Raw genomic sequence first — 20,140 nt, 5'->3', positions numbered from 1 at the left:
GCTAGGGCTGCAGGAGGGAAGGGTCCAGGAACCGGAGGCTGCTGCCCAGGCTGGGGTGACGGCAGCTGTGGGGGTGATGGGAGAGAAGGGGAGTCGGGAAGGAGTGGGGTTTGGGGCCGGGGGAGCTTGGGCAGGGCAGCCAGTGTTTTCTCGTGGGGATTTGACAGGGAGGGACGTGGCCCAGAGCTCAGGAGATGTGTCTCTACCAGTCGGATGTGTGGGCAAGAGGACAGGAGCGGGGGATGCGTTCGCTGAGCGCTGACTGTGTGCGGGTCCTCTCTGCACCTGAGGTCAGTTCCCACGGCCCCTGAGTGACCCCCCCAGGGAAAGGCGTGTGGAGAGTGGTTGACAGTCCTGAAAATATGGCGGTTCAAATGAGGTAGAAGTTTGTTTATTGTTCCAACCCAGAGGTCCGTGGCCCAGGGCTGGTTGGGCAGCTCTATAACCTGTGGCTTCTGTGTCTGGAACCAAAGTGGCTGCTCCAGTTCCCACCATCCCATCTGTATCCCGACTGGGCAAGGTGCATGCCCATTCCTTGTAAGGGAGTGATTCAGCAGCGGTGCACTTCAGCCCCACTCACAGCCTACTGGCTAGACCTTAGGCCATGCCTAGCTGCAAGGGAGACTGGCAACCACAGTCTTCACTGGATCCAGTAGCAAAGGAAGAGAAAGATAGAAACTGGTGACCACAGAGAGCGTGGTCACACATTCCTCTTGGCCGTCCTGTGGCCTGTGGAGAGGCTCACCGGCCTGGCTGGTGAGCGGGGGAGGGGCTGGCACGTGACGGATTCACTCCAGGGCCGCACTGGCCTGGGCGGGAAGCTTGCCGTTACTGAAAGTTACGGGTCAAGAGGAGGTCTTGCACATTTTAAATACGGTGGCCGAGGCTGGCACCCCTGCCACCCTAGCGAGAGGGTGACTCTGTAATGTAGCGTCTAGTCGAGAAACACTTCTGAGAGTGAAAAGACGACATTAATAATTACATGGAAACCTGGGTGTGTGGTCACCCTGTGTAGAGACAGATCAACTTGCCTGTTTCCTGTGCAGGGACAGTGAGGCCCCAGCCCTGGGTTGGTGGCAGAGGGTCTCGGCCACGCCCTCGTTTCTGCCCCGCCCCAGGACATCAGCCTCTCTAAGCCTTAGCCCGGGGACGTTGGTCTGACCTCTCCTGTGCCCTTTTGTCTCGCTCTGGACTCTCGCTGGAGCGTGACACACACACAGGAAAGCTCCATAAACTTTTACGAACGAGGCACACTCGTGTCCCCAGGACCCAGATCAAGGGCATCACTGCCCCCTGAGGCGCGCCTCACGTCCCTTCCAGTCACCACCCCGAGGGCGGCCATTCACCGTCTGCGTTCGTAATTCTGGGAATGGCTCCCTGTGCAGCCGCGTGTGGGGACACGCGTCACGCCGTCGGGTCCTCGGGGCCTGCCTGCCCTGGCGCCGTGTTCTCGTCGCTGGGCCCCGGGCGGCGTCCAGTCAGTGCTGCTGTGAGCGTCTGCGTCCCTCTGTACCTGCGGGTGCGCGTTTTTTCGGGGCTCATCTGCGTCTTGTCTGTCTGTTTCCAGAGCCACGCCCTCCCTCTTTCCGTGACTGTTGCAGCTTCCTCTCTGTTCCCTGCACCCACTGTTCCCAGCAGTAGTTCCTTCTCCATCCGCAGCCAGAGTGGTCCTGCCTCCTCCCTTCTGACCCTTCCTTGGCTCCCCAGTGCCCCGGTCTGATCACAGCTCCCAGCAGGTCTGTCCCAATGGGTCCTCTCACCGTACGCCACCCCCTTCCTGGTTTCAGCCTCCTGGCCCCCGCATGTCCTCACAGGCCCTGCCCCTCTCTCCCTTCCACCCACCCAGGACTCTGCAGGAGCAGACTGTCTCCTCAACCTCTGAGGCCCCTGACCAAGACCTGGACCCGGGACTGACCCTCTGCAGTGGGCTCCCCACAGCGCTCTGTCCTGTCTTGCTCAGGCCGGTCAGAGTTCTGTCTTCCCCGCCTCAGTCTGCATCCCAGTTGGCCCAGCATCTGGCCTGTAGAGGGGCGGGGGGCTCACTCGCCCTTTGTCTGGAGGTGGGCGGGCAGGGTGGGAGCAACGGGCCCCATCGAGGGGCAGGGGCCCAGTTGGCTAGGCGCATGCTGAGTGCAGCAGAGCCCGGAGCCCTGCCGTCAACCTGAAAACGGAAGGCACCGCAGGGCCCCGAGGATGCTTCTTAAATGGGGGAGGCGATAAGCAGTGAGATGGGGATGGAGCAGACCCCGGGGTCAGGCGGCACCTGCACCCTCACCCCAGAGGCCTGTTCACCCCGCTCTCCTTCCCAGCACCCCTGTCCCGGCCTGGAGCTGTCCCAGGAGACGTCACTTGTCTCCTTCCTGGTTCCCCTCGTCATGAGGAAGCCCTCACTGGGACGTGGCCTGGGACCACCACGCACCCTCTGCTGGGAGCAGAAGGTGGGGACCAGCCAGGGTTCCAAGTCTCCAGCCTGTACCCACTTTAACTCCTCCAGCTCCCCTTGAGGCCCGCCCAGCCTCGGGAGAGGGGCAGCCAGCCAGACCACCGACCAGCCTCAGGTGCAGAGAGTGCCCTGAGGTCATGGGCGGGGGCGGGCTGGGCAGCCATGCGCTGGGACCCTGCCGGGCCCCTTGGGGCAGCTGGGGACCAGACCGCCCTCTGCCTGGCCTCATGAGCTAGCAGTGTGCCCAGCATGGGTCCGGAGACCCCTGCAGCCCCTCCTGCTCAGCATTGCGGGCCGTGAGACCGCCTCTCCCTTCCTGAGCTGGGTCCGCTCCCCTGCGGGCCCACTCCCCATCTCAGTACTTGGGCCTCCTCTCTCAGAACCAGCTGTCAGGATTTCTGTGTGTTTAGTGAACTGGGGCATCCTTGCATTATTATCTGAAGGACGGACGACTGGATGCTGACACTTGGCTTGGACTTGGGCCCCGCGCGCCCAGACGGTCCAGTGGGCAGCCCACGCCGTCCGCCGGGTCCAGCTCCCAGCCCGGCCGCCTGCTCTTGTGGTGCTTCAGTTTCCTCTTCTCAGAATGAGGCCCGTCATTGCGCTGCTGCGTTTAAGAGCGCTTACATGAACGGGTGTCAGCGCTTGTGATGCCAGACGCCGGGAGCAGTGAGGTGCGGGACTGTAACTGGTTCTCCCAGCCCTGGGGGGCAGCTGCTGGCTTTCTGACACGGAAGCAGTGACGCAGAGATTCCACGGCTTGCCCAGAGCCCTTGTCTGGCGAGCGGCAGCTTGTCTGCAGAGCCCGAGCGCTCAGCCCTTCTGCTCACCCCATTCGGCCAGGAGGTGCAGGCAGAAGGGAACCAGCTCCACGACTGACCCCTCTCTCAACTTCGGCCTGGACTCCCGGCCCTGGGGCTGTGACAGGGCCTGACGTTCGGGGTGGGGGCCCAGAGGAGCCCCCGGGAGAGGGTCAGGACGGCCAGGCCCTTTTCCCGCTTCTGCCGTGACCTTGCCGTGTGACCCGGGGAAAATTCCTCGCCCTCTCTGAGCCTCAGAGAGCAGAGGCCAGAGCAGGGAGGCTCTCTCGGAGAGAATCCTCAGGCTGGCTGGGAGGGCACCTCGCTGGACGGCTCACCCGTGCGCCCCGCCTCCCTGCAGACTGCCTGGCGCGTAGTAGGGGCTTCGCTCTGTCGACCGGGCGGGAGAGGCTGGGGTGTCAGTGCCATCGCCGTGAGGCGAGGACGCGGCCTCTCCCGGGAGCCGCCGCCGGGAGCGTTACGCACCTGTCCACGCGGTCGAGTGTAACCAGCACACGTTAACCAGCGCCTGGTGAGGCCGGGCCTGGCCGGAGAGACCCCCGGGTGGACGCGGGCCTCCGAGAGGCGCGTGCCCCTGCGTCCTCAGGCAGCAGGGTGGCTCCATCCGCCGGGGGTCGTGACGCCTGTGACGCCGGCAGCCCCGGATGGACGGCGGGGACGTTTGGGCTCCAGCCGGCCCTGCGGCCTCGCCTCCCCGTGGTCCTGAGCCCCGACCCTGGGCGGGGGGAGCCCTTGCGTCACACATCGACGGCGTGACGTCAGGACTGACGGCGTGGCGTCACGCATCGACGGTGTGACGTCAGGACTGACGGCGACGTCAGGCGTCGACGGCCTCGCCTGAACTCCAGGGATCAAGCTCAGGGCTGGTGCATCACCCTTGGCTCAACGACCGTGAAGCCGACAGCCTTGTCCTGACTTGAGACTGGCCTGGTCCTTGGGGCCTGGAAACAACGCGCGGAGCAGAGCGAGCCCCCGTGAAGCCAGGAGGCCCTCGGAACAAATACAGACCCTGGGGCCTCGCGCGACTTCCTGAGTGGGGATCAGAGCCCGGCCCTGGGGCGGGGGCGGTGGTCTGCGTGGTTGAAGCTCACCAGTGGCTCCGCCGGGTTTCCCGGTCTGGAGACCGTCGCTCCAGCCGCCCCCTCCAGCCCGAGTGCCCGCGCCGACGCCCGCCTGTCCGAGCACTCCTCAGGTGACGGGGAGCTCAATCTCACACAGCGGTCCATTCCTTTTCAAAACACTTTAAAATCTGTTGTAAAATATTTAAGCTGTCTCAAATATTTAAGAAATCTCTAATAAATATTTCACTAATTATAAAATATTTAACGCCACCCGAGGTATGAAGAATGATAGCGTGAGTGCCTGAAAGGGCTCCTGTCCAGGGTGAAAGTAACCCGGTCCCCTGCCGCGTCCGGGGACACCCTGGAGGGGACAGAGGGCATTCCGGTGCCCCGCCACCCCCACCCCCGAGGCCACAGCCCCCGTGCAGCCCTCTCGGACCCTGCCCCCGTCCGGCTTTCTTCCTGAGGCTCTGGTGGTGGTAGAACACGCAGAACGTGAAGTCACCGTCGCAGCGTGCAGGCCGGGGGCCCTGAGCGTGTTCGTGCCGCGCGCTGTCACCCGCGGACACCCGCCGTCACCCCCAGGACCCATCCTGCCCGCCTCCATCTGAAGCTAAGTCCTTCTCCATGTTCTGTGCTGACAGGCATTTGCTTGCGCTCTTTATGAGCCCCTCGTGACACACGGGGGGTTTTGGAGCCTCAGGTCTGCATCCCCTGTTGTGGGCGACTGCGCCCCACCTCTGGGTCTTGTGTGAGTGGCGTCCTGCGTGTGTGCGGCTGGGCGTGGGCGCACAGAGCACCGAGTGATGGGATCGGGGTGTGAGGTCAGCTCAGGGCTGAGCCATCCTGTGGTCTGCGTCGTTCTCGCAGACTCTGACCCGAGCACAGCTGCTGTGTCCTGCGCCTGTGAAGTACTGAGTGAGCGCCTTGTGCTCGGTAAGTACTGAGTGAGCCAGCGAGTAACTGCGGAAGAGGTCTGTCCCCGCGACGGAGCGGGGAGTCTCCAGGGCTGCCCGCCAGGGTGTCCCCTCCACCTCAGTGGCCGAGGCGTGCAGCCGTGGTCTTCCTCCCTGCAGTAGTGGGGATGACGGAGACAAGGCCTTTTAACCTGGTGGGGGGATCTCCTTAGGCTCAAGGCCAGGTAACTGGGGCTGAGTCTTCCCTACGCCTCTTGCGACCTTCCAGCAGTGACCAAAGGCCTCAGGGCGGCCGTGGGCTGCCCTGGCTCCTCCTGGCGGGAGGCTCTGGCCGTGTCCACGTGCCCTGCCTCTAGCCCCTGGACTTGAGAGGGCCGTGGGTGACCTCTCCCCCTGTCTGTGGGGTCTGCGCTCAGTCCTCCCCACGCTTGGCCGTCGGCAGGAAGCAGCACCCCTCTGCCTGGTCCTCCTCTGGACCACGAGCTGGAGGGCGGGGCAGACTCAGGTGCCAGGCGCCCTGGCCTCCGCCATCTGCACGCCCAGCCCCACGCAGAGGGACAGGCTCACCTCCGGGCACAAACGTGGGTGGCAACGGGAGACCCCGTGCCTGCCTGAGCATCTCTGTGAGCAGCAGTGTCTCCCAGTCCCGGTCTTGGCCCTGCAGCTGTAGGGATGTTTGCTGTGTTAGGGGTTGACGTTTTCATAGATAGCCGAGAACTGACAGAGCCGGCCGGGGGCAGAGGGGCAGCTCTGTCTGCCGCGGACCCTCACACCAGACGCCACCCCCCTCGATCCCTAGCTTCTCCACATGTGCCAGGAGCCGCTGTCAGCTGGCGGCTCCTCCCAGACCAGGCGCGTCCCTGGCGGCCTGGCTGAGGGCCGTGCCCGGGAAGAACACGGCTTCCTTCCACAGGTGCTGTCGCCAGAGCGGAGTCGGGCCCCCTGCTTCAAGGGGTGCGGAGAGACCCCCTGGGGCTGGGGGGCGGTCAGCTCCCAGGGCAGGGAGGTCTGGGGACACTGTCTGCTGCAAGGGCCGCGGCCTCGCCTCCCCCATGAATCGCGATTTCCCCTCAGTCACGGGGCGGGCCGAGAGGGCTTGTGCCTTCCTCTTGCTGGTGTCTCTGGGCCCATGTGACATCCATCTGTCCTCACAGATGGCGCAGAGGCCCGCTAGGGTGTGATCCTGACCTCACCGAGGGGCTGGGTCTCCCAGGCCCCTGCGCAGCCCTCCCCGCACCGCCCTGGGCCCCTGGAGGCCAGGGCAGGACTTCCCCGAGCGAGGCGCCAGTCCTGAACTTTCTCAGCTGAGGTCTCCCGGGCTGCTCACCTGTGCTGAGCAGACCTGACTCCTGCAAACCCGGAATGCACAGAAGACAGGTCAGGTGACGCTTCCCGTGACGAGACGGCCGTGCACCCTGCAAACGGGTCTGTGGGACTTCTCTGCGCGGCTCTCCGGGGCAGCTGGGCTCACAAAACCGGGAGGCTGGAGTGAGATGGGCCCCAGACCGCAAACTGTGAAGATGGCCCCGGAGAGAAGCCCCACAGGGATGTCACCCATGAACAGTAGATCAATAATCCTCGGTAAGTCACAGGCAAATTCAATTCCACAGAATATCAGGCAAAGACTCTGCCATGATTATGTAGGATTTATCGAAAGAATTCAAAGATGGCTTAATAGTAGAGAGAGCTATTAATGTGATACATAGTGCTAGCAGGTAAGTCATAATGCCGTGGGAATAAATGACAAGAGGCCTGTGATAAAACCCAGCACCAGTATTTTAAAGTAACTGCTAAAAATGGAGCCAGAGAGAGAATTTCTTACCACAGTGAAGCGTCTGTGTCTCAGTTCAACAGCCAGTGTCATCCAGGTGATTGAGATTCTTGATTCCAACTCAAAAGCTTTTATTAAAAAATACCCAGCAGTGTGCCCTTTATCATTGTCCAGATATTCTTGATGTAGCAATAAGACATGAAACAGAATTAAATGGGATATGAGAAAGAATTGAAATTATTTGCAGACAATGTGATTTGAGAGCTTAGAAACCCAAGAGAACCAAGTGAAAAAATATGAGAACTTGGCGGAGGTGCTGGGCTGAGCAGAACACAGACGTACACGGATCAATCATTTTCTTCTGTACCAGCGGCACCTGGTTGGGTAACATAACGAAGTAAACAGTTCCCAGTCACAGTGGCAACAAAGAAACCCTCCCCGAATCCCTAGGAACGCGTTTACAAGAAAAAAGTAGGATTATTAGGAAGAACTCTAAAAGTTTTCCTGAGAGATGCCGGGGGAAACTGCAGTAGTGTCGTGAGCCACGCTGGAACACCATCAACCTGGAGGCTCTGCCAGAATCAATTTACGGGTTCCGTGCAGCCCCGTCCGGACCTTGGTGGCGTGTTCTGAAGGGTGGGATGAGATGGTTCTAAAAGATTTACCTCGAAGAGTGTGCACAGGATTCTTCCCCCTGCATGCGGAAGCTGCTGACAGAGGCAGAGTGATTTATGTTGTTTTTCGCTGAAGCCTGGCTGACACGTGCCGTGTTGTGTGGGTCTTTGCCGCAGAGCAGCGATTCACGTACCTGAGTGTGTGCATCTGTGTCTTCCTTTCCGCCGTGGTTTATCACACGGTGTGGGCGCGTCCCAGGTGGCACAGGAGGACCTTGCATTTGCCCGTCCTGTGGATCGGGTGACCGGCCCGAGGCTGCCCGCTAGGAGCTGGCCACGCAGCAGGGGCTGGGCACACGAGCCCACGGAGCTTCATCTGCCGCTCGCATTGCTGCCTGAACCATCACCACCACCCCGCCCCGCCCGTGGAAAACTGTCTGCCCACGAAGCCGGTCACTGTGCCACAGTTTGTGGACCGCCGTGCGCTGCGTGTAGCTTGCGTCCGCTCCCCCAACTCCTGCTCCAGGCCCCCCTGCCAGCCCGCCTCGGCAGCCACTCGCATGTCTGTCCGCTGAGTCTGTTTCACGAACGCTCAGCTGCGTCGCGGGCTCGCGAGCACAGGTGAGGGCTGTCACGCGGTGTTCGTCCTCCCGTCGGGCTGAGCCGCCCGTGTCGCTGCAGACGGCGTTCCCTCCCCCTCCTGTGGTTGAGCAGGACTGCGTTGTGCACGTGTACCCTGTCTTTATCCTCTCCTCTGACGGACGTTTAGGCTGTCCCCACGTCTTGCCTGTTGTGAACACTGGTGCAGTGAACACTGGGGTCTCTGTCTGAACTAGTTTTTCTCTGCATACACCCCCAGGAGCGGGATCGCACGGTAGTTCCGGGTTTCGTTTTTTGAAGAACCTCCAGACTGTTCTCCATAGTGAATGCACCCCGTTTGCATCCTCACCAACCGTGTAGGAGGGGTCCCTTCCCTCCACACCTGTCACTTGTAGACTTTGATGATGGCCGTTCTGACCAGTGGAGAAAGTGATTTAAAGTGTGTTCACGTGTGGGAACAGGAGTCCCCAGAGGCCACCTCAGAGAGTGACCTCGGGACAGCTCACTGCGCAAACAGGGGTAATCTGTAAGTGAAAGGGGCCCCAGAAGAACTCCTCCGGGAGAGAGGAGAGTGGGGGGCGTCCCGGGGCGAGTGGCATGTCCTCTGGTGATGGGGGCTCTCATGGGCTCAGAGCATCGCCCGCTCTGCGCCGGGCAGACACCGGGACCCGGCCCTGCTGGCCACGGGCTTTCTGCCTGGGATCTGACAGGTGGGGAGACGGGGGATCTGGTCCTGGCGGTGTGGGGTCATGGTGGGGCAAGCCCCAGCAACTTTGGGCATTACCCAGGGGAGACCCCAGCCCCAGCCCGGAGTCTGAATGGAGGACGCTTGGCTGCGGAGGGTTGGGGTGGGCGGAGGGGTGTTCCAGGCAGAGGAGACAATGTCTTGGGGAAAGTGTGAGAGATGAGTTGGTCACTGCCTCGTAAGTCACAGGAAGGGTGCAGGGGGCAGGCAGGGCCTGATCGGCTGTGGGGGAGGGGGACGGGCTTGAGCAGCCCCCCGGGATGGGGGCTGAGTCCTGACGCCCCCACTGTGCCTGCAGTGGGGGAAGGGCGGGTGAGGTTTGACCCTTCTGTGTGCCCGAGTCCTTCTCTGCTGCAGGCAAGTTGCATGGACGGATGCAGAGGTAGGGATGCTCAGACAGGTGGGTGTCCGGTCCCAGGAGGGCCCGCGGTCCCCACGGGCGGAGCAGCCCAGCAAGAGCCGTGCCGTGTCTGTGGTGACGCACGCACGCACGTGAGCACAGGTGTCTGTGGTAACACACGCATGTGAGCAGAGTGTGTCTGATGATGCACGCACGTGAGCCGATGACGCATGCACATGACCACTAGTGGGGACACGCACATGAACGTGTGACGCACGAGTGTGTGCACTGGCCCAGGCCCGGCTGTGGGTGGCGTCCCCTCTGGAAGCTGCGGCCACGGGTGCGATGAGACCAGGCAGCTTCCAGGTTTGTTTTCTAAGCTCAGACCTGGCGGGGCTGGTAGCCCCTCAGAGCGGGGCTGGAGCACGGGCCTGATGTGTCTGGGGGGTTTCTTGGCGTGTGCGGGGCAGCTGATGGCGGAAGCCTCCTGGAAGGACACGGCCTCTGGGGAGTCAGTGGCGCAGGTTGCAGGGAAACGCGTCCTCAGATGCCCGTCCGCCTGCTCCCTGGGAGCAGCCTGGGTTGCCGGGCGGTGTGAACAGCTCTTGCGATTCTCACATGGACCCCCCGCTGCCGAGCGCCGTGCGGACCTGTGCCGGCTGCCGAGACCAGCCTGGGCTCTGCAGACGTGTCCTGATTGTGACGCTGCACATGCTCTTAGACCGACTTTATTTCCCATACTAATTTAGCATTTGAGGGCTAATTGTTCACTTATAACCTCTGCTCCAAAACCGTGCCCCAAATCTTTAACACCATTAATCGTGGCCAGGAAGGATGCTCTGATGAATAATCACAGCCCGGCAAAGTGAGGCAGGGCCCGCGTGTGCAGAGGTGTGACTGCATGAACAGGGTCCTGGGGCCGCGGAGCACAGGGGGCCCTGGGCCCTCCCCACGGCTTGAGTGGCAGCCCTGCCCCCTGCCAGGCTGGGCTCAGGGCTCAGGGCATTGGAAGGGCCCTGGTTCAGGGTCCACCAGCAGGAGCAGAAGAGACGATCTCGGCGTCCAGGCTCGGACCGGCCAGCCCTCAGAACGAGAGATTCGGGTCCGACTGAAGACAGAACTTCCTGGCGCCAGGGCCCTGGGGCTGCGAGCGGAAGAGGGCCTGGCGGGCACCCCCACCCTTCCCTGGAGAGGGTCTTGCATCAGCCCCCCCTCCGGAGGCCATCCAGCTACCATCGCCTACGTCCTGCCAGCACCAAGCAGGAAACCATTGCAAAGTGATTTCTCCCTCCAACGATGCCGTACATCATGTTTTTTAATTTAAAAAGATGCCCAGTGGAAGCATAACAGACCATGAAATGTTTGGGTCCCTAATTAACTCCTGAGCCTCCTGAGCGGGGGCCTGGCGGGGCGGGGGGTGATGGAGCGGGCGAGGGGGAGTGGGCAGGACTCCAGCCCCCAGCCTCCTGCTCAGGCACCTCCCCCGTCCCCTGGAGCTGCCGCCCGCCCTGGGCCCCGGGGACCCTGACACAGTGGCCGAGCGCACTGTGCTCCCGCCCCCGCTCTGGGAGGGCCCGCGCCCCTGCGTCCAGTTGTGTGACGCTGACACCTGCCTCCCGCAGACGGGAGAAGCGGGCTGGTACACAGTAGGCACTTGGTGCGTGCAGGGTCCTGGAGGAAGGCCTGCACATGTGCTGGGCGCCACAGCCTCCGCGCGGGCAGGGTGAGGCCTGAGGGCGCCTGGCCCGCCCCGGCTCCATCCCTGAGGGTGGAGGGCAGCCGAGGTCAGGGGCTCACGGGCCCAACCTGTGGCCAGCTCCTGAGGTGCCAGCGCCACTGGGCCACCCGCGCCAGTCTCCGTGGGCACCCAGGGGGCAGGGGGCGGGCGGCTCGCTGACGCGCTGCCCAGGGCTCCTCCCTGTCCGCAGGCGGGCAGCTGCGGGGACACCAGGGCGTAGAGAGCACCCCACGCGGGACACCTCCGGTCACACACAGAGGAGCCAGCAGGCTCAGCGAGGCCGGGTGACCGCCTGGGGTCACCGCCGGAGCGCGGCGCGGCCAGTGTGCCAGTCCCAGCCTGGGGACCTGCGGTCGCTGCTGGCTCCGCGCCCTTTCTCGCGGGCAGGCCCCACGGCTGGTCTGGCTGGTCCGGGTCACGCCGTCTGCCTCGTGCCCCCCACGACCCGTCTCTCTGCGGCAGCGCCAGGCTGCGGAGACTGGCAGACGTCAGCTGTAAACGTGATCTGTCGGCAGAGCCCGGGCACGGCAGGTGGCCGTGGGTGCGTGACTCCCGCGCCTGGCCCTCAGCCTGCGCGGCCCTCCGGCGGCGTCGAGTCCTCGCCTCCTGGGCGCATGCGGCCCGGAGGGGGGACCTGAGGACAGAACTTGGTTCCTGCACAAGGAGCACGGGGCAGGATGCTCCCCATCGGGAGTCTGAGCTCAAGGAGGAGCAGCTGCGTCTGAGTCTGGGGCCCAGGGCAGGGAGGGCAGCAGGTCAGGTACACACAGGTCACAGCACTGTGACTCCTGGGGGGAGAGAGCACCAGAGGGGCTGGGGGACACGCAGGGACAGTGAGGGGTCAGGGCGGGGGGCGGGGCCACTGGGGCTGCCTCCTGCAAGGACAGGGAGGCGCCCCTCTGAGCAGCAGGTGGCCTGGGAGGTGGGGGCCGGATGCTGCCTGGAGGGTTGGGGAGGGATGGAACCGCTGACAGCCCTGGGAAGGAAGGCAGGGGAGGGGGCGCGGGCTGAGGCTGTCCAGTCCTGCTGTCTCCCTGAGGAAGGTCCTAGAACGTGTCCAACAGCATCACTGCCCTGCCGCGTTGCTAGCACCCCGCCCCACCTGAGACCGTGGCCATCTTGTCGGGCGAGGCGCGGGTAGCCCTCTGCCCTGGTGTGGTCGGCGGGCGCTGCGAGGGGCCGCGGTGGGAGGTGGGGGGCCCACGTCAGAGGTGCAGGGGACATGGGGACCCCGGAGAGGCTGAGGGCCGGCCGGGTAGGGTGAGGGTCCTGAGTCAAGGGTGCAGGGCGGGACAGGCCTCTTGGACCCTTGGGCCCGGGGCATGCGCAGAGACATGGGGCGCCCAGGGGGCAGGGGGTGAGCGGGCGGGGGGCTTGGTGGAACTTTCTGAACCTTCCCAGGTGGACGACCAGCTGTTTCCCGAGGGCCCCCGTCCGCAGGGCTCCCAGGCCCTGGGGATGGGGTCCGCCCCCCGCCCGCTGAGGTTCAGGACGACGATGCACACGGTGCCCAAGGGCCCCCGGGGACGAGGCACCGCTGTCCGCTGCTCACAGGCGACCTTGGCCGCAGCCCTCTGCCCCCGGCCCGCCCATGTGCGCGGGCAGCGCTCTGGGGTCCCTCGGAGGCCGCAGTCACGGGGCAGAGGCAGCGCTTGCATGCGGCGGGGGCACGGCCTGCAGGTGACGCCCGCACTCTCACCGAGGCGCCGCCTCCCCAGCCTGGCTCCCGCGCAGCCGAGGCTCTGGGGGCGGGGGGCCCGGGGGCTCAGGGTGGCTGGGCCAGTCACGCCTCCTCGTCACACCTGCCCGCGTGATGGGCGGCCTCCGGGCAGGGGCGCCCGCGGGGCGAGCCTGGCCCCCAGCACAGTCCTTAGACTCTCGCAGCCAGGGCAGGAGGCAGTGCGCCCGCCCGGCTGGATCCCAGCTGCAGGCGTGCCCTCGAGTGCTGGGGTGAGGCTGAGTCCACCTCCAGGCACGCAGGTCCCAGCGTGTGTGTGCGTGCACACACGCACGGCCACCGCACGCCCAGGTGTGCCGAGCATGCGGGTGGCACAGGCTGGGCAGCCCTGAGATAAGGGTTCTTTAGGCCTGTAATCCTCCTTAACTTGACTTTGGGTTATTTTGAGCAAGAGATTAAAAGTGATTATGATCAGGCCACACCTCCTAGCTGGGCCCGGGGAGCCTGGCGCTCCCGCCCACACCTGCTGCCCGGGCACAGACCCTGCTGCCTGGCCCACTCTGGGCCTCTGGCCACCAGTGCAGCCCCCATCTCAGCATCGGGACGATGGGGCAGGTGCGTGGGGGTGGGTTCCAGGTGGCAGCGACGGCCCCGGGATGCCCCATGGGGTATAGATTTCACATCACGGGACGACCACATGGGGACCTGGGGCTGCTCCCTGAGGGAGGGGGACCCAGCCACCCCCAGGCCGCCCCTCTCCCAGATGTTTCTGGTCGGGCCCAGAGAGGCCCCGAACTTTCCTGGGGGTCGCATGGCAGCGCTGGGCCATGCCAGGACCTTCTCCCGTCCCCACCCCTGCTGACCCTTCCCCTCGCTTTAAATCAGAAAGGCTCTTCTGCAGGAGCAAGCTCAGAACTGTTCTTGATGAAGTTTCTGAAGGGAGAGAAACCATTATTTTTTTCTCCTGATTTAAACCCACCTCAGTGCGGACTAGTTGCAAACGTCAATATCAGTGAAATACAGTCAGCTGGCTGCCTGCCAGGCCACAGAGCGGTTACAGAGGCCACTGTAAATCCAAACAGTAACAAGCAAACACACCCCCATCCTTCGGTCCTGAGGGAGAAATACGAGGGGCAGAGGGGAGTCCCGGGTAGCAGGACCAACCCAGCGGCTGTCCGCCCACATCTCCCTGCACACGCGGGCTCTGTGGGGTGGGGGTGAGCGTGCAGTTGGGAGGGCCTGCTCTAGAGCAGCTCAGGGGTTGGGGGAGCAGACAGCAAGGTGTTCACAGCCGAGACCCAGGGCTGGGGGGCGCAGGCGGGAGGCGTCAGGGCCACAGCGGTGTCTTCAGCTGAGCCGGGGGGCACTCTCCTCCCAGTTCTTACTGCTGGGACCCGACTCGGTGGCGACAGCCTCGGGGTCCGTGGTTTGTTGGAGGAAGCAGGCCCAGAGTGCAGCGTCTGCACCTCCCCTGACAGAAGCTCAGGATCCAGGGCGGGGCTCAGAGCCACCCCCCGGGCACCTGTCACCCCCGTCACCCCTGGCTGAGTGACGGCAGCCTCGCTCCTGGCGTGCCCACCTGTCCAGCTTGGCGCTGGATTCTCACGTGTCAAGGTGTCTGCAGAGGAAGGGGTGGGAGGCGGCGGTGGACGCCTGCCCCGGGTCAGGGAACAGCCCCGCTGAGCCCCCCGGGGCCCCTTCCTCATCACTGACACCCTGGACGCGCCTCCACGTCCCGTGGGCTGGGTGCAGGCCTGCACCTGACCTGTGCCCATGGAGAGGCCTGCTGACCCGTCCCCCCTTTCGTCTCCCGCAGGACCGGCTGGACCGATGGGGAAGCAGGCCGGACACGGGTGGACCGAGCGAGGCAGCTGGCCGTGAGGGAGGCGCTCCCCTCGCAGTGCGGGGCCATGCGCCCGGGACGCCGCTGAGCAGGCGGGCGCCCTCCCCTCCCGCGCACCCCGCCTCCCAGGCCCCCACCCCGCGCCCCAGGCAGGCTGAGCGGGCGGCCCCCGCGGGCGGGTCCCGATGGCCGCGTGCGGGCGGGGGGCACCGTGGGTGTGGGCCTGCGTGGCGGCCGCCCTGCTACAGGTGGGCGGGCTGGTGCGCGGCGACTGCTGGCTCATCGAGGGCGACAAGGGCTTCGTGTGGCTGGCCATCTGCAGCCAGAACCAGCCGCCCTACGAGGCCATCCCGCAGCAGATCAACAGCACCATCGTGGACCTGCGGCTCAACGAGAACCGCATCCGCAGCGTGCAGTACGCGGCGCTCAGCCGCTTCGGCAACCTCACGTACCTCAACCTCACCAAGAACGAGATCGGCTACATCGAGGACGGCGCCTTCTCGGGCCAGTTCAACCTGCAGGTGCTGCAGCTTGGCTACAACCGGCTGCGCAACCTGACGGAGGGCGTGCTGCGCGGCCTGGGCAAGCTGGAGTACCTGTACCTGCAGGCCAACCTCATTGAGGCGGTGGCGCCCGGCGCCTTCTGGGAGTGCCCCAACATCGTCAACGTGGACCTGTCCATGAACCGCATCCAGCGCCTGCACAGCGCCACCTTCGCGGGGCTGGCGCGGCTCTCCGTGTGCGAGCTCTACAGCAACCCCTTCTACTGCTCCTGCGAGCTGCTGGGCTTCCTGCGCTGGCTGGCGGCCTTCGCCAACGCCACGCAGGCTCACGACCGCGTGCAGTGCGAGTCCCCGCCCCTCTACTCCGGCTACTTCCTGCTGGGCCAGGGCCGCCACGGCCAGCGCAGCATCCTGGGCAAGCTGCAGTCCGTGTGCACCGACAGCCCGTACGCGGCGGAGACGCGCCCTGTGCCCGGCCGCCCCCCGCCCGGCCGCTCCCCCCCACCGCCCCCGGCGCCGCCCGCGGAGCCCAGCGAGGCCCCCTGCGCCGACGACGAGTGCTTCTCCGGCGACGGCACCACGCCGCTGGTGGCCCTGCCCACGCTGGGCCCGCAGGCCGAGGCCCGCCCCCTCATCAAGGTCAAGCAGCTGACCCAGAACTCGGCCACCATCACGGTGCAGCTGCCCAGCCCGTTCACCCGCATGTACACGCTGGAGCACTTCAACAACAGCAAGTCGTCCACCGTGTCCAGGCTGACGCGGGCCCAGGAGGAGATCCGCCTGACCAACCTGTACGCGCTCACCAACTACACCTACTGCGTGGTGTCCAGCAGCTCGGGCCTGCACCACAACCACACCTGCCTCACCATCTGCCTGCCGCAGCCGCCCAGCCCGCCGGGGCCCGTGCCCAGCCCCTCCACGGCCACCCACTACATCATGACCGTCCTGGGCTGCCTCTTCGGCATGGTGCTGGTGCTGGGCGCCGTTTACTACTGCCTGAGGCGGCGGCGGCGGCGGGAGGGCCAGCAGAAGCAGGCGGCCGCGGCGGCCGGGAGCCTCAAGAAGACCATCATCGAGCTCAAGTACGGGCCCGAGCTGGAGGCGCCCGGCCTGGCGCCGCTGTCCCAGGGCCCGCTGCTGGGCCCCGAGGCGGTGACCCGCATCCCGTACCTGCCCGCTGGCCCCGGCGAGGTGGAGCAGTACCAGCTGGCGGAGGGTGGCGGGACGCCCAAGGGCAGCAAGGGCGGCTACATGGAGGTGCGCGCGGCGGAGCAGGTGGAGCGCAGGGACGGGGAGCCAGGCCGGCCGGGCCCCGACAGCCAGAGCTCGGTGGCTGAGATCTCCACCATCGCCAAGGAGGTGGACAAGGTCAACCAGATCATCAACAACTGCATCGATGCCCTCAAGGCCGAGTCCACCTCCTTCCAGGGCAGCAAGCCGGGGGCCGTGTCCACGGCCGAGCCGCTGGCCAGCAAGCGTGGCTTCCTGGCGCCCACCTACCAGGACACCTGCGGCCTGCAGCGGCACCACAGCCTGGAGGCCGCCCCGGGGGCCCCACGGGCCAGCTCCTCCTCCAGTGGCTCCGCCCGCAGCCCGCGGCCCTACCGCGCCGAGCCCACCGCGCTGCACGAGGCCAAGTACATCGAGAAGGGCTCGCCCGCGGCCGAGGCCATCCTCACCGTGACGCCTGCAGCCGCCGTGCTGCGGGCCGAGCCCGAGAAGGGCCGGCAGTACGGGGAGCACCGGCACTCGTACCCCGGGCCCCACCCCGCCGAGCCCCCCGCGCCGCCCGCGCCCCCTGAGAGCCTGGGCGGCCGCAAGGCCTCCATCCTGGAGCCGCTAACGCGGCCGCGACCCCGCGACCTGGCCTACGCGCCGCTGTCGCCGCAGTACCACCACCTGAGCTACGCCTCCAGCCCCGAGTACGCCTGCCGCGCCTCCCGCAGCCTCTGGGGCCGCTTCAGACTGAGCCGCCGGCGGCACCGGGACGCCGGGGAGTGCGTGGCGGCCGGCCACGCGCTGCGGAGGAAGGTGCAGTTCGCCAAGGACGAGGACCTGCACGACATCCTGGACTACTGGAAGGGCGTGTCGGCGCAGCACAAGTCCTGAGCCGGCCCGCGCGGGCGCGCCCGGGCCGCAGAGCGCAGGAGGCCACCGCAGCGTCCGTAACCCAGAGACTCACGGCGCACGCACGCGCGCACAGAGACCGCAACGGCTGAAGCCCCGGGCTTTGGGGCCAAGTGGGGAGGGGCGCCGGCAGGCCGAACGGGAGGGGCGCGTGGCTGAGCGCGTGCACCTGCCCTGAGACGTTTCCACCGGTGGGAGGGGCCCGTCCACACACACACACACGCGCGCGCGCGCCTACGCGCGCACACACTGTGCACACACACAAGGGACTTCCGAAAACTGTGTCTTAGGGATGGGGGGCGGGGGGGATTTTTTTCATTATCTTTTGATTCTTCTCTGCCTTCTTTCTCTCTCCCTCTCTTTTTTTTTTTAAAGTTCTCTTTAAAAGACGTAAAACGCTCGACGTGGAGGGGTATGGCCGCCTGGCCCTGCGTGACTCCTCTGTCCGTGGCTTTCTGCGGACTCTGTTTAGTCCGTCTCTTTTGTCGCCGCCACCGGCCGGGGCGCCGGGGCAGAGCGAACGCAGGCGGCCTCCGGCATGGTCCCGGAGCCCCGCGGGACTCGGGGGCGGGAGGGCTGTGCCTGCAGATGGCGGGGGCCCCCACTATACACTGTCCTCCTGTTGTATAGAGAAATATTTCTATATTTGCAATGTTTGCTGTAAAATGAGAAAGGAAAAAAAAAAAGACTATGTCTACTAAAAAAAAAAAAATTCTGCAAAGGAAAAAAATTCCAACACTTGTTTGCAGTGGTTTTTCCTCTGGGACTTGGGGCAAGGTGTGCAGTGTGAGTGACCTCTGTTTAGGGGCGGGTGAGGCCCTTGGGAGACGGGGCAGCCAGCCCTGGTCTGGGGTGTGGCTTTGAGAGGCGGTGTGGACGAGGCAGAAGGGGTTGAGGGCGCCGGGCACGGGTGGGTAGGTGTGTGTCCGACCCTGCATGTGGCTGGCAGGGTTCGGTGGGAGTGGGGTGAGCTGAAGAGGGCTGGGGCCCCTCCAGCCGCTGGAGACACAGCTGCAGGGCGGGAGCCCCGAGATCTGGCTGCTGCAGGCCCCTGGAGCCCCTAGCCCCGAAGACCTGCCTCGGCCCCGAATCTGGCAGGAGAGGTGTAAGTGTGTTTATGAACACCAGACTCAAAAGCCTCCACGGAAGCCTGGACCCCAACCTCTAGCTGGCACCAGGTCCGTCCAGGTGGCCAGCTGCCTGCTGCCAAGGTCACAGGTGCCCCCGGGAGCCAGAGCAAGGCTTGGAGGATGAGACACCATCTGGGAGCCCTGTGCACCGCTGGCCGTGTGGGGGGCCCTGCGCCCACCCCATCCTCGGCCCACGGTGGGGGTGGAGCCCCCAGGGACAGCGGACCCCGCTGCGGGACGCGTCAAGCCTTCCAACCTCGCTCTGCCTGCAGGGGCCCGGGCCTCGCCCTCTTCCTAGGCCCGTCCCGCCCCTGCCACCCAGGGCGGACCCACTCGCTCTGCTTCTGACAAAGACGCCCCAAGCACGGAGGCGGTGGGAGCCTCGGAGACACCAGGCGAGGAGGGGAAAGGCAGGGCGGAGTGGTGGGGCTGGGAGCAGTCTGGGTCAGCCGCGCTCCTTGCACGCCCCGAGGACAGGCCGCTCAGTCCCCTCCTCCGTGACTGCCTCACTCAGGGCACCCTGCAGGGCCCAACACTGGGACAGGGCTGGTCTGTCCGTCCTGGCCTCTGCACCCAGGTCCCCACAAGGTCCTGCACGCGGGGCCTCCTAACCGCCCCCTCGAAAAGCCCCCCCAGACTGACCCCCCTCTGAGGACGCCGCCCCACACTGCTTGAGTAGACAGCCCCGGGCTCCCTGGCTCTGGGCAGCTCCTCGCCCTGTCATGGGGCCTGGAGGACAAAGCAAAGAACCCAGAGACGTGAGTGGGCTGGAGACCACGAGGCTGTGCCCAGAGAGGCTGGGCAGGGAGGGGGGCAGGCCCCCGGCTGGCGGTGTGGGGGGTACCTCGCCCAAGGTCACATAGTGAGGGGTCCCCATCCTGGTCAGATGCAGGGCTAGGCCTCTCAGCCTGCTGTTCCCTGCTGCTGCGGAGGGCATCAGACAACAGCGGTCGCCACAGAGCTGCCTGCCCTGGGGAGAGGGCAGCTGACCGCACGGGTCAGGCTGGGGGGGGGGGACACGTCGGCCCCGGGAGCACCCCCCTGAGCAGGGATCCCTGGGAAGGGGAGAGGACCTAGAGACAGACACGGCGGGGGGAGGGGGGTGTGCATCCCGAACAGGACGCCTGTCTCAGAGCGCAGGCCCTCCTGCGAACGCCACGGGCTGGACGGACGTGGCTCTAGCTGCCCGGCCCTGGGCCGGTCCCAGGACACAAACCCGTGCCTCACTGTGCCCCTGCTCGAAGGCGGCCACACGCGGCACACGCACCTACTGGGCGTCGCCTGTGGGCTCTGTGCAGAGCCCTACAAGAGTCCTGCAGGGGTCTGACCCTGCATCCCCACTGCCCGCCCAGGGAAGCTCACCGAAAGCTGGCAGGTGACCGGCTCTGGGTGGCACAGGGTCCAGGGCCCAGGGGAGGGGGAACACTCTTGCCTGTGAAGAGTCTGGAAGGCTTCCTGGAAGAGGTGGTGTCTGGAAAAAGGAGGCCATGCTGAGGAACGAGGGTGGAGGCTACAGGGTGGACAGAGGTCAGCAGCCTGCAGGCTCGGGGCACAGAGCGAGGGTCCGCCCGAGGAGGTCCTACCCTGGTTGGGCTGGCGCCGGGTGCCCGAGGGCAGTTGGCCTGTGAGACGGGGCCGTGCTGCTTGTGACCAGAGACCCAGAAAGCCTGCACTCCCGGCGTGTGGGGGGCTGCCCCGCCGCTCCTCACCGCACTCGCCCCCGGTGCCTTAGATGCAGAGGATACGACCGTCGCCTGCCGGCCCGACCATGCCCTGTAACCAGCCACCACCACACACACAGCTGCTCAG

The 20,140-nt window shown here is 65.4% G+C and overlaps 1 protein-coding gene and 1 long non-coding RNA gene across 2 annotated transcripts in view; both read left to right on the top strand.

Moving 5' to 3' along the window:
• Positions 1-14,656, top strand: part of LOC133063203 (uncharacterized) — a 56,712-nt gene extending 42,056 nt beyond the window's left edge. Inside the window, exon 3 of the long non-coding RNA XR_009694375.1 lies at positions 14,545-14,656. This is a non-coding gene — a long non-coding RNA (uncharacterized LOC133063203). The remainder of the gene's footprint in view (positions 1-14,544) is intronic.
• Positions 14,657-14,756: 100 nt separating this feature from the next.
• Positions 14,757-17,814, top strand: ELFN1 (extracellular leucine rich repeat and fibronectin type III domain containing 1). The gene has a single exon (XM_061152328.1). It carries the CDS (start codon positions 14,757-14,759, stop codon positions 17,181-17,183), a length of 2,427 nt encoding a protein of 808 aa, XP_061008311.1. The 3' UTR covers positions 17,184-17,814.
• Positions 17,815-20,140: the final 2,326 nt, after the last annotated feature.

The sequence above is a fragment of the Dama dama genome, chromosome 10 (assembly GCF_033118175.1).
Source record: "Dama dama isolate Ldn47 chromosome 10, ASM3311817v1, whole genome shotgun sequence".
Lineage (NCBI taxonomy): Eukaryota > Metazoa > Chordata > Mammalia > Artiodactyla > Cervidae > Dama > Dama dama.
Note: the sequence above shows the minus strand (reverse complement) of the source record. Positions and strands in the feature narration are given on the sequence as shown.

Excerpts from the sequence above, each read along its gene's own strand:
- ELFN1 (XM_061152328.1), top strand. The coding sequence starts at position 14,757 with ATGGCCGCGTGCGGGCGGGGGGCACCGTGGGTGTGGGCCTGCGTGGCG.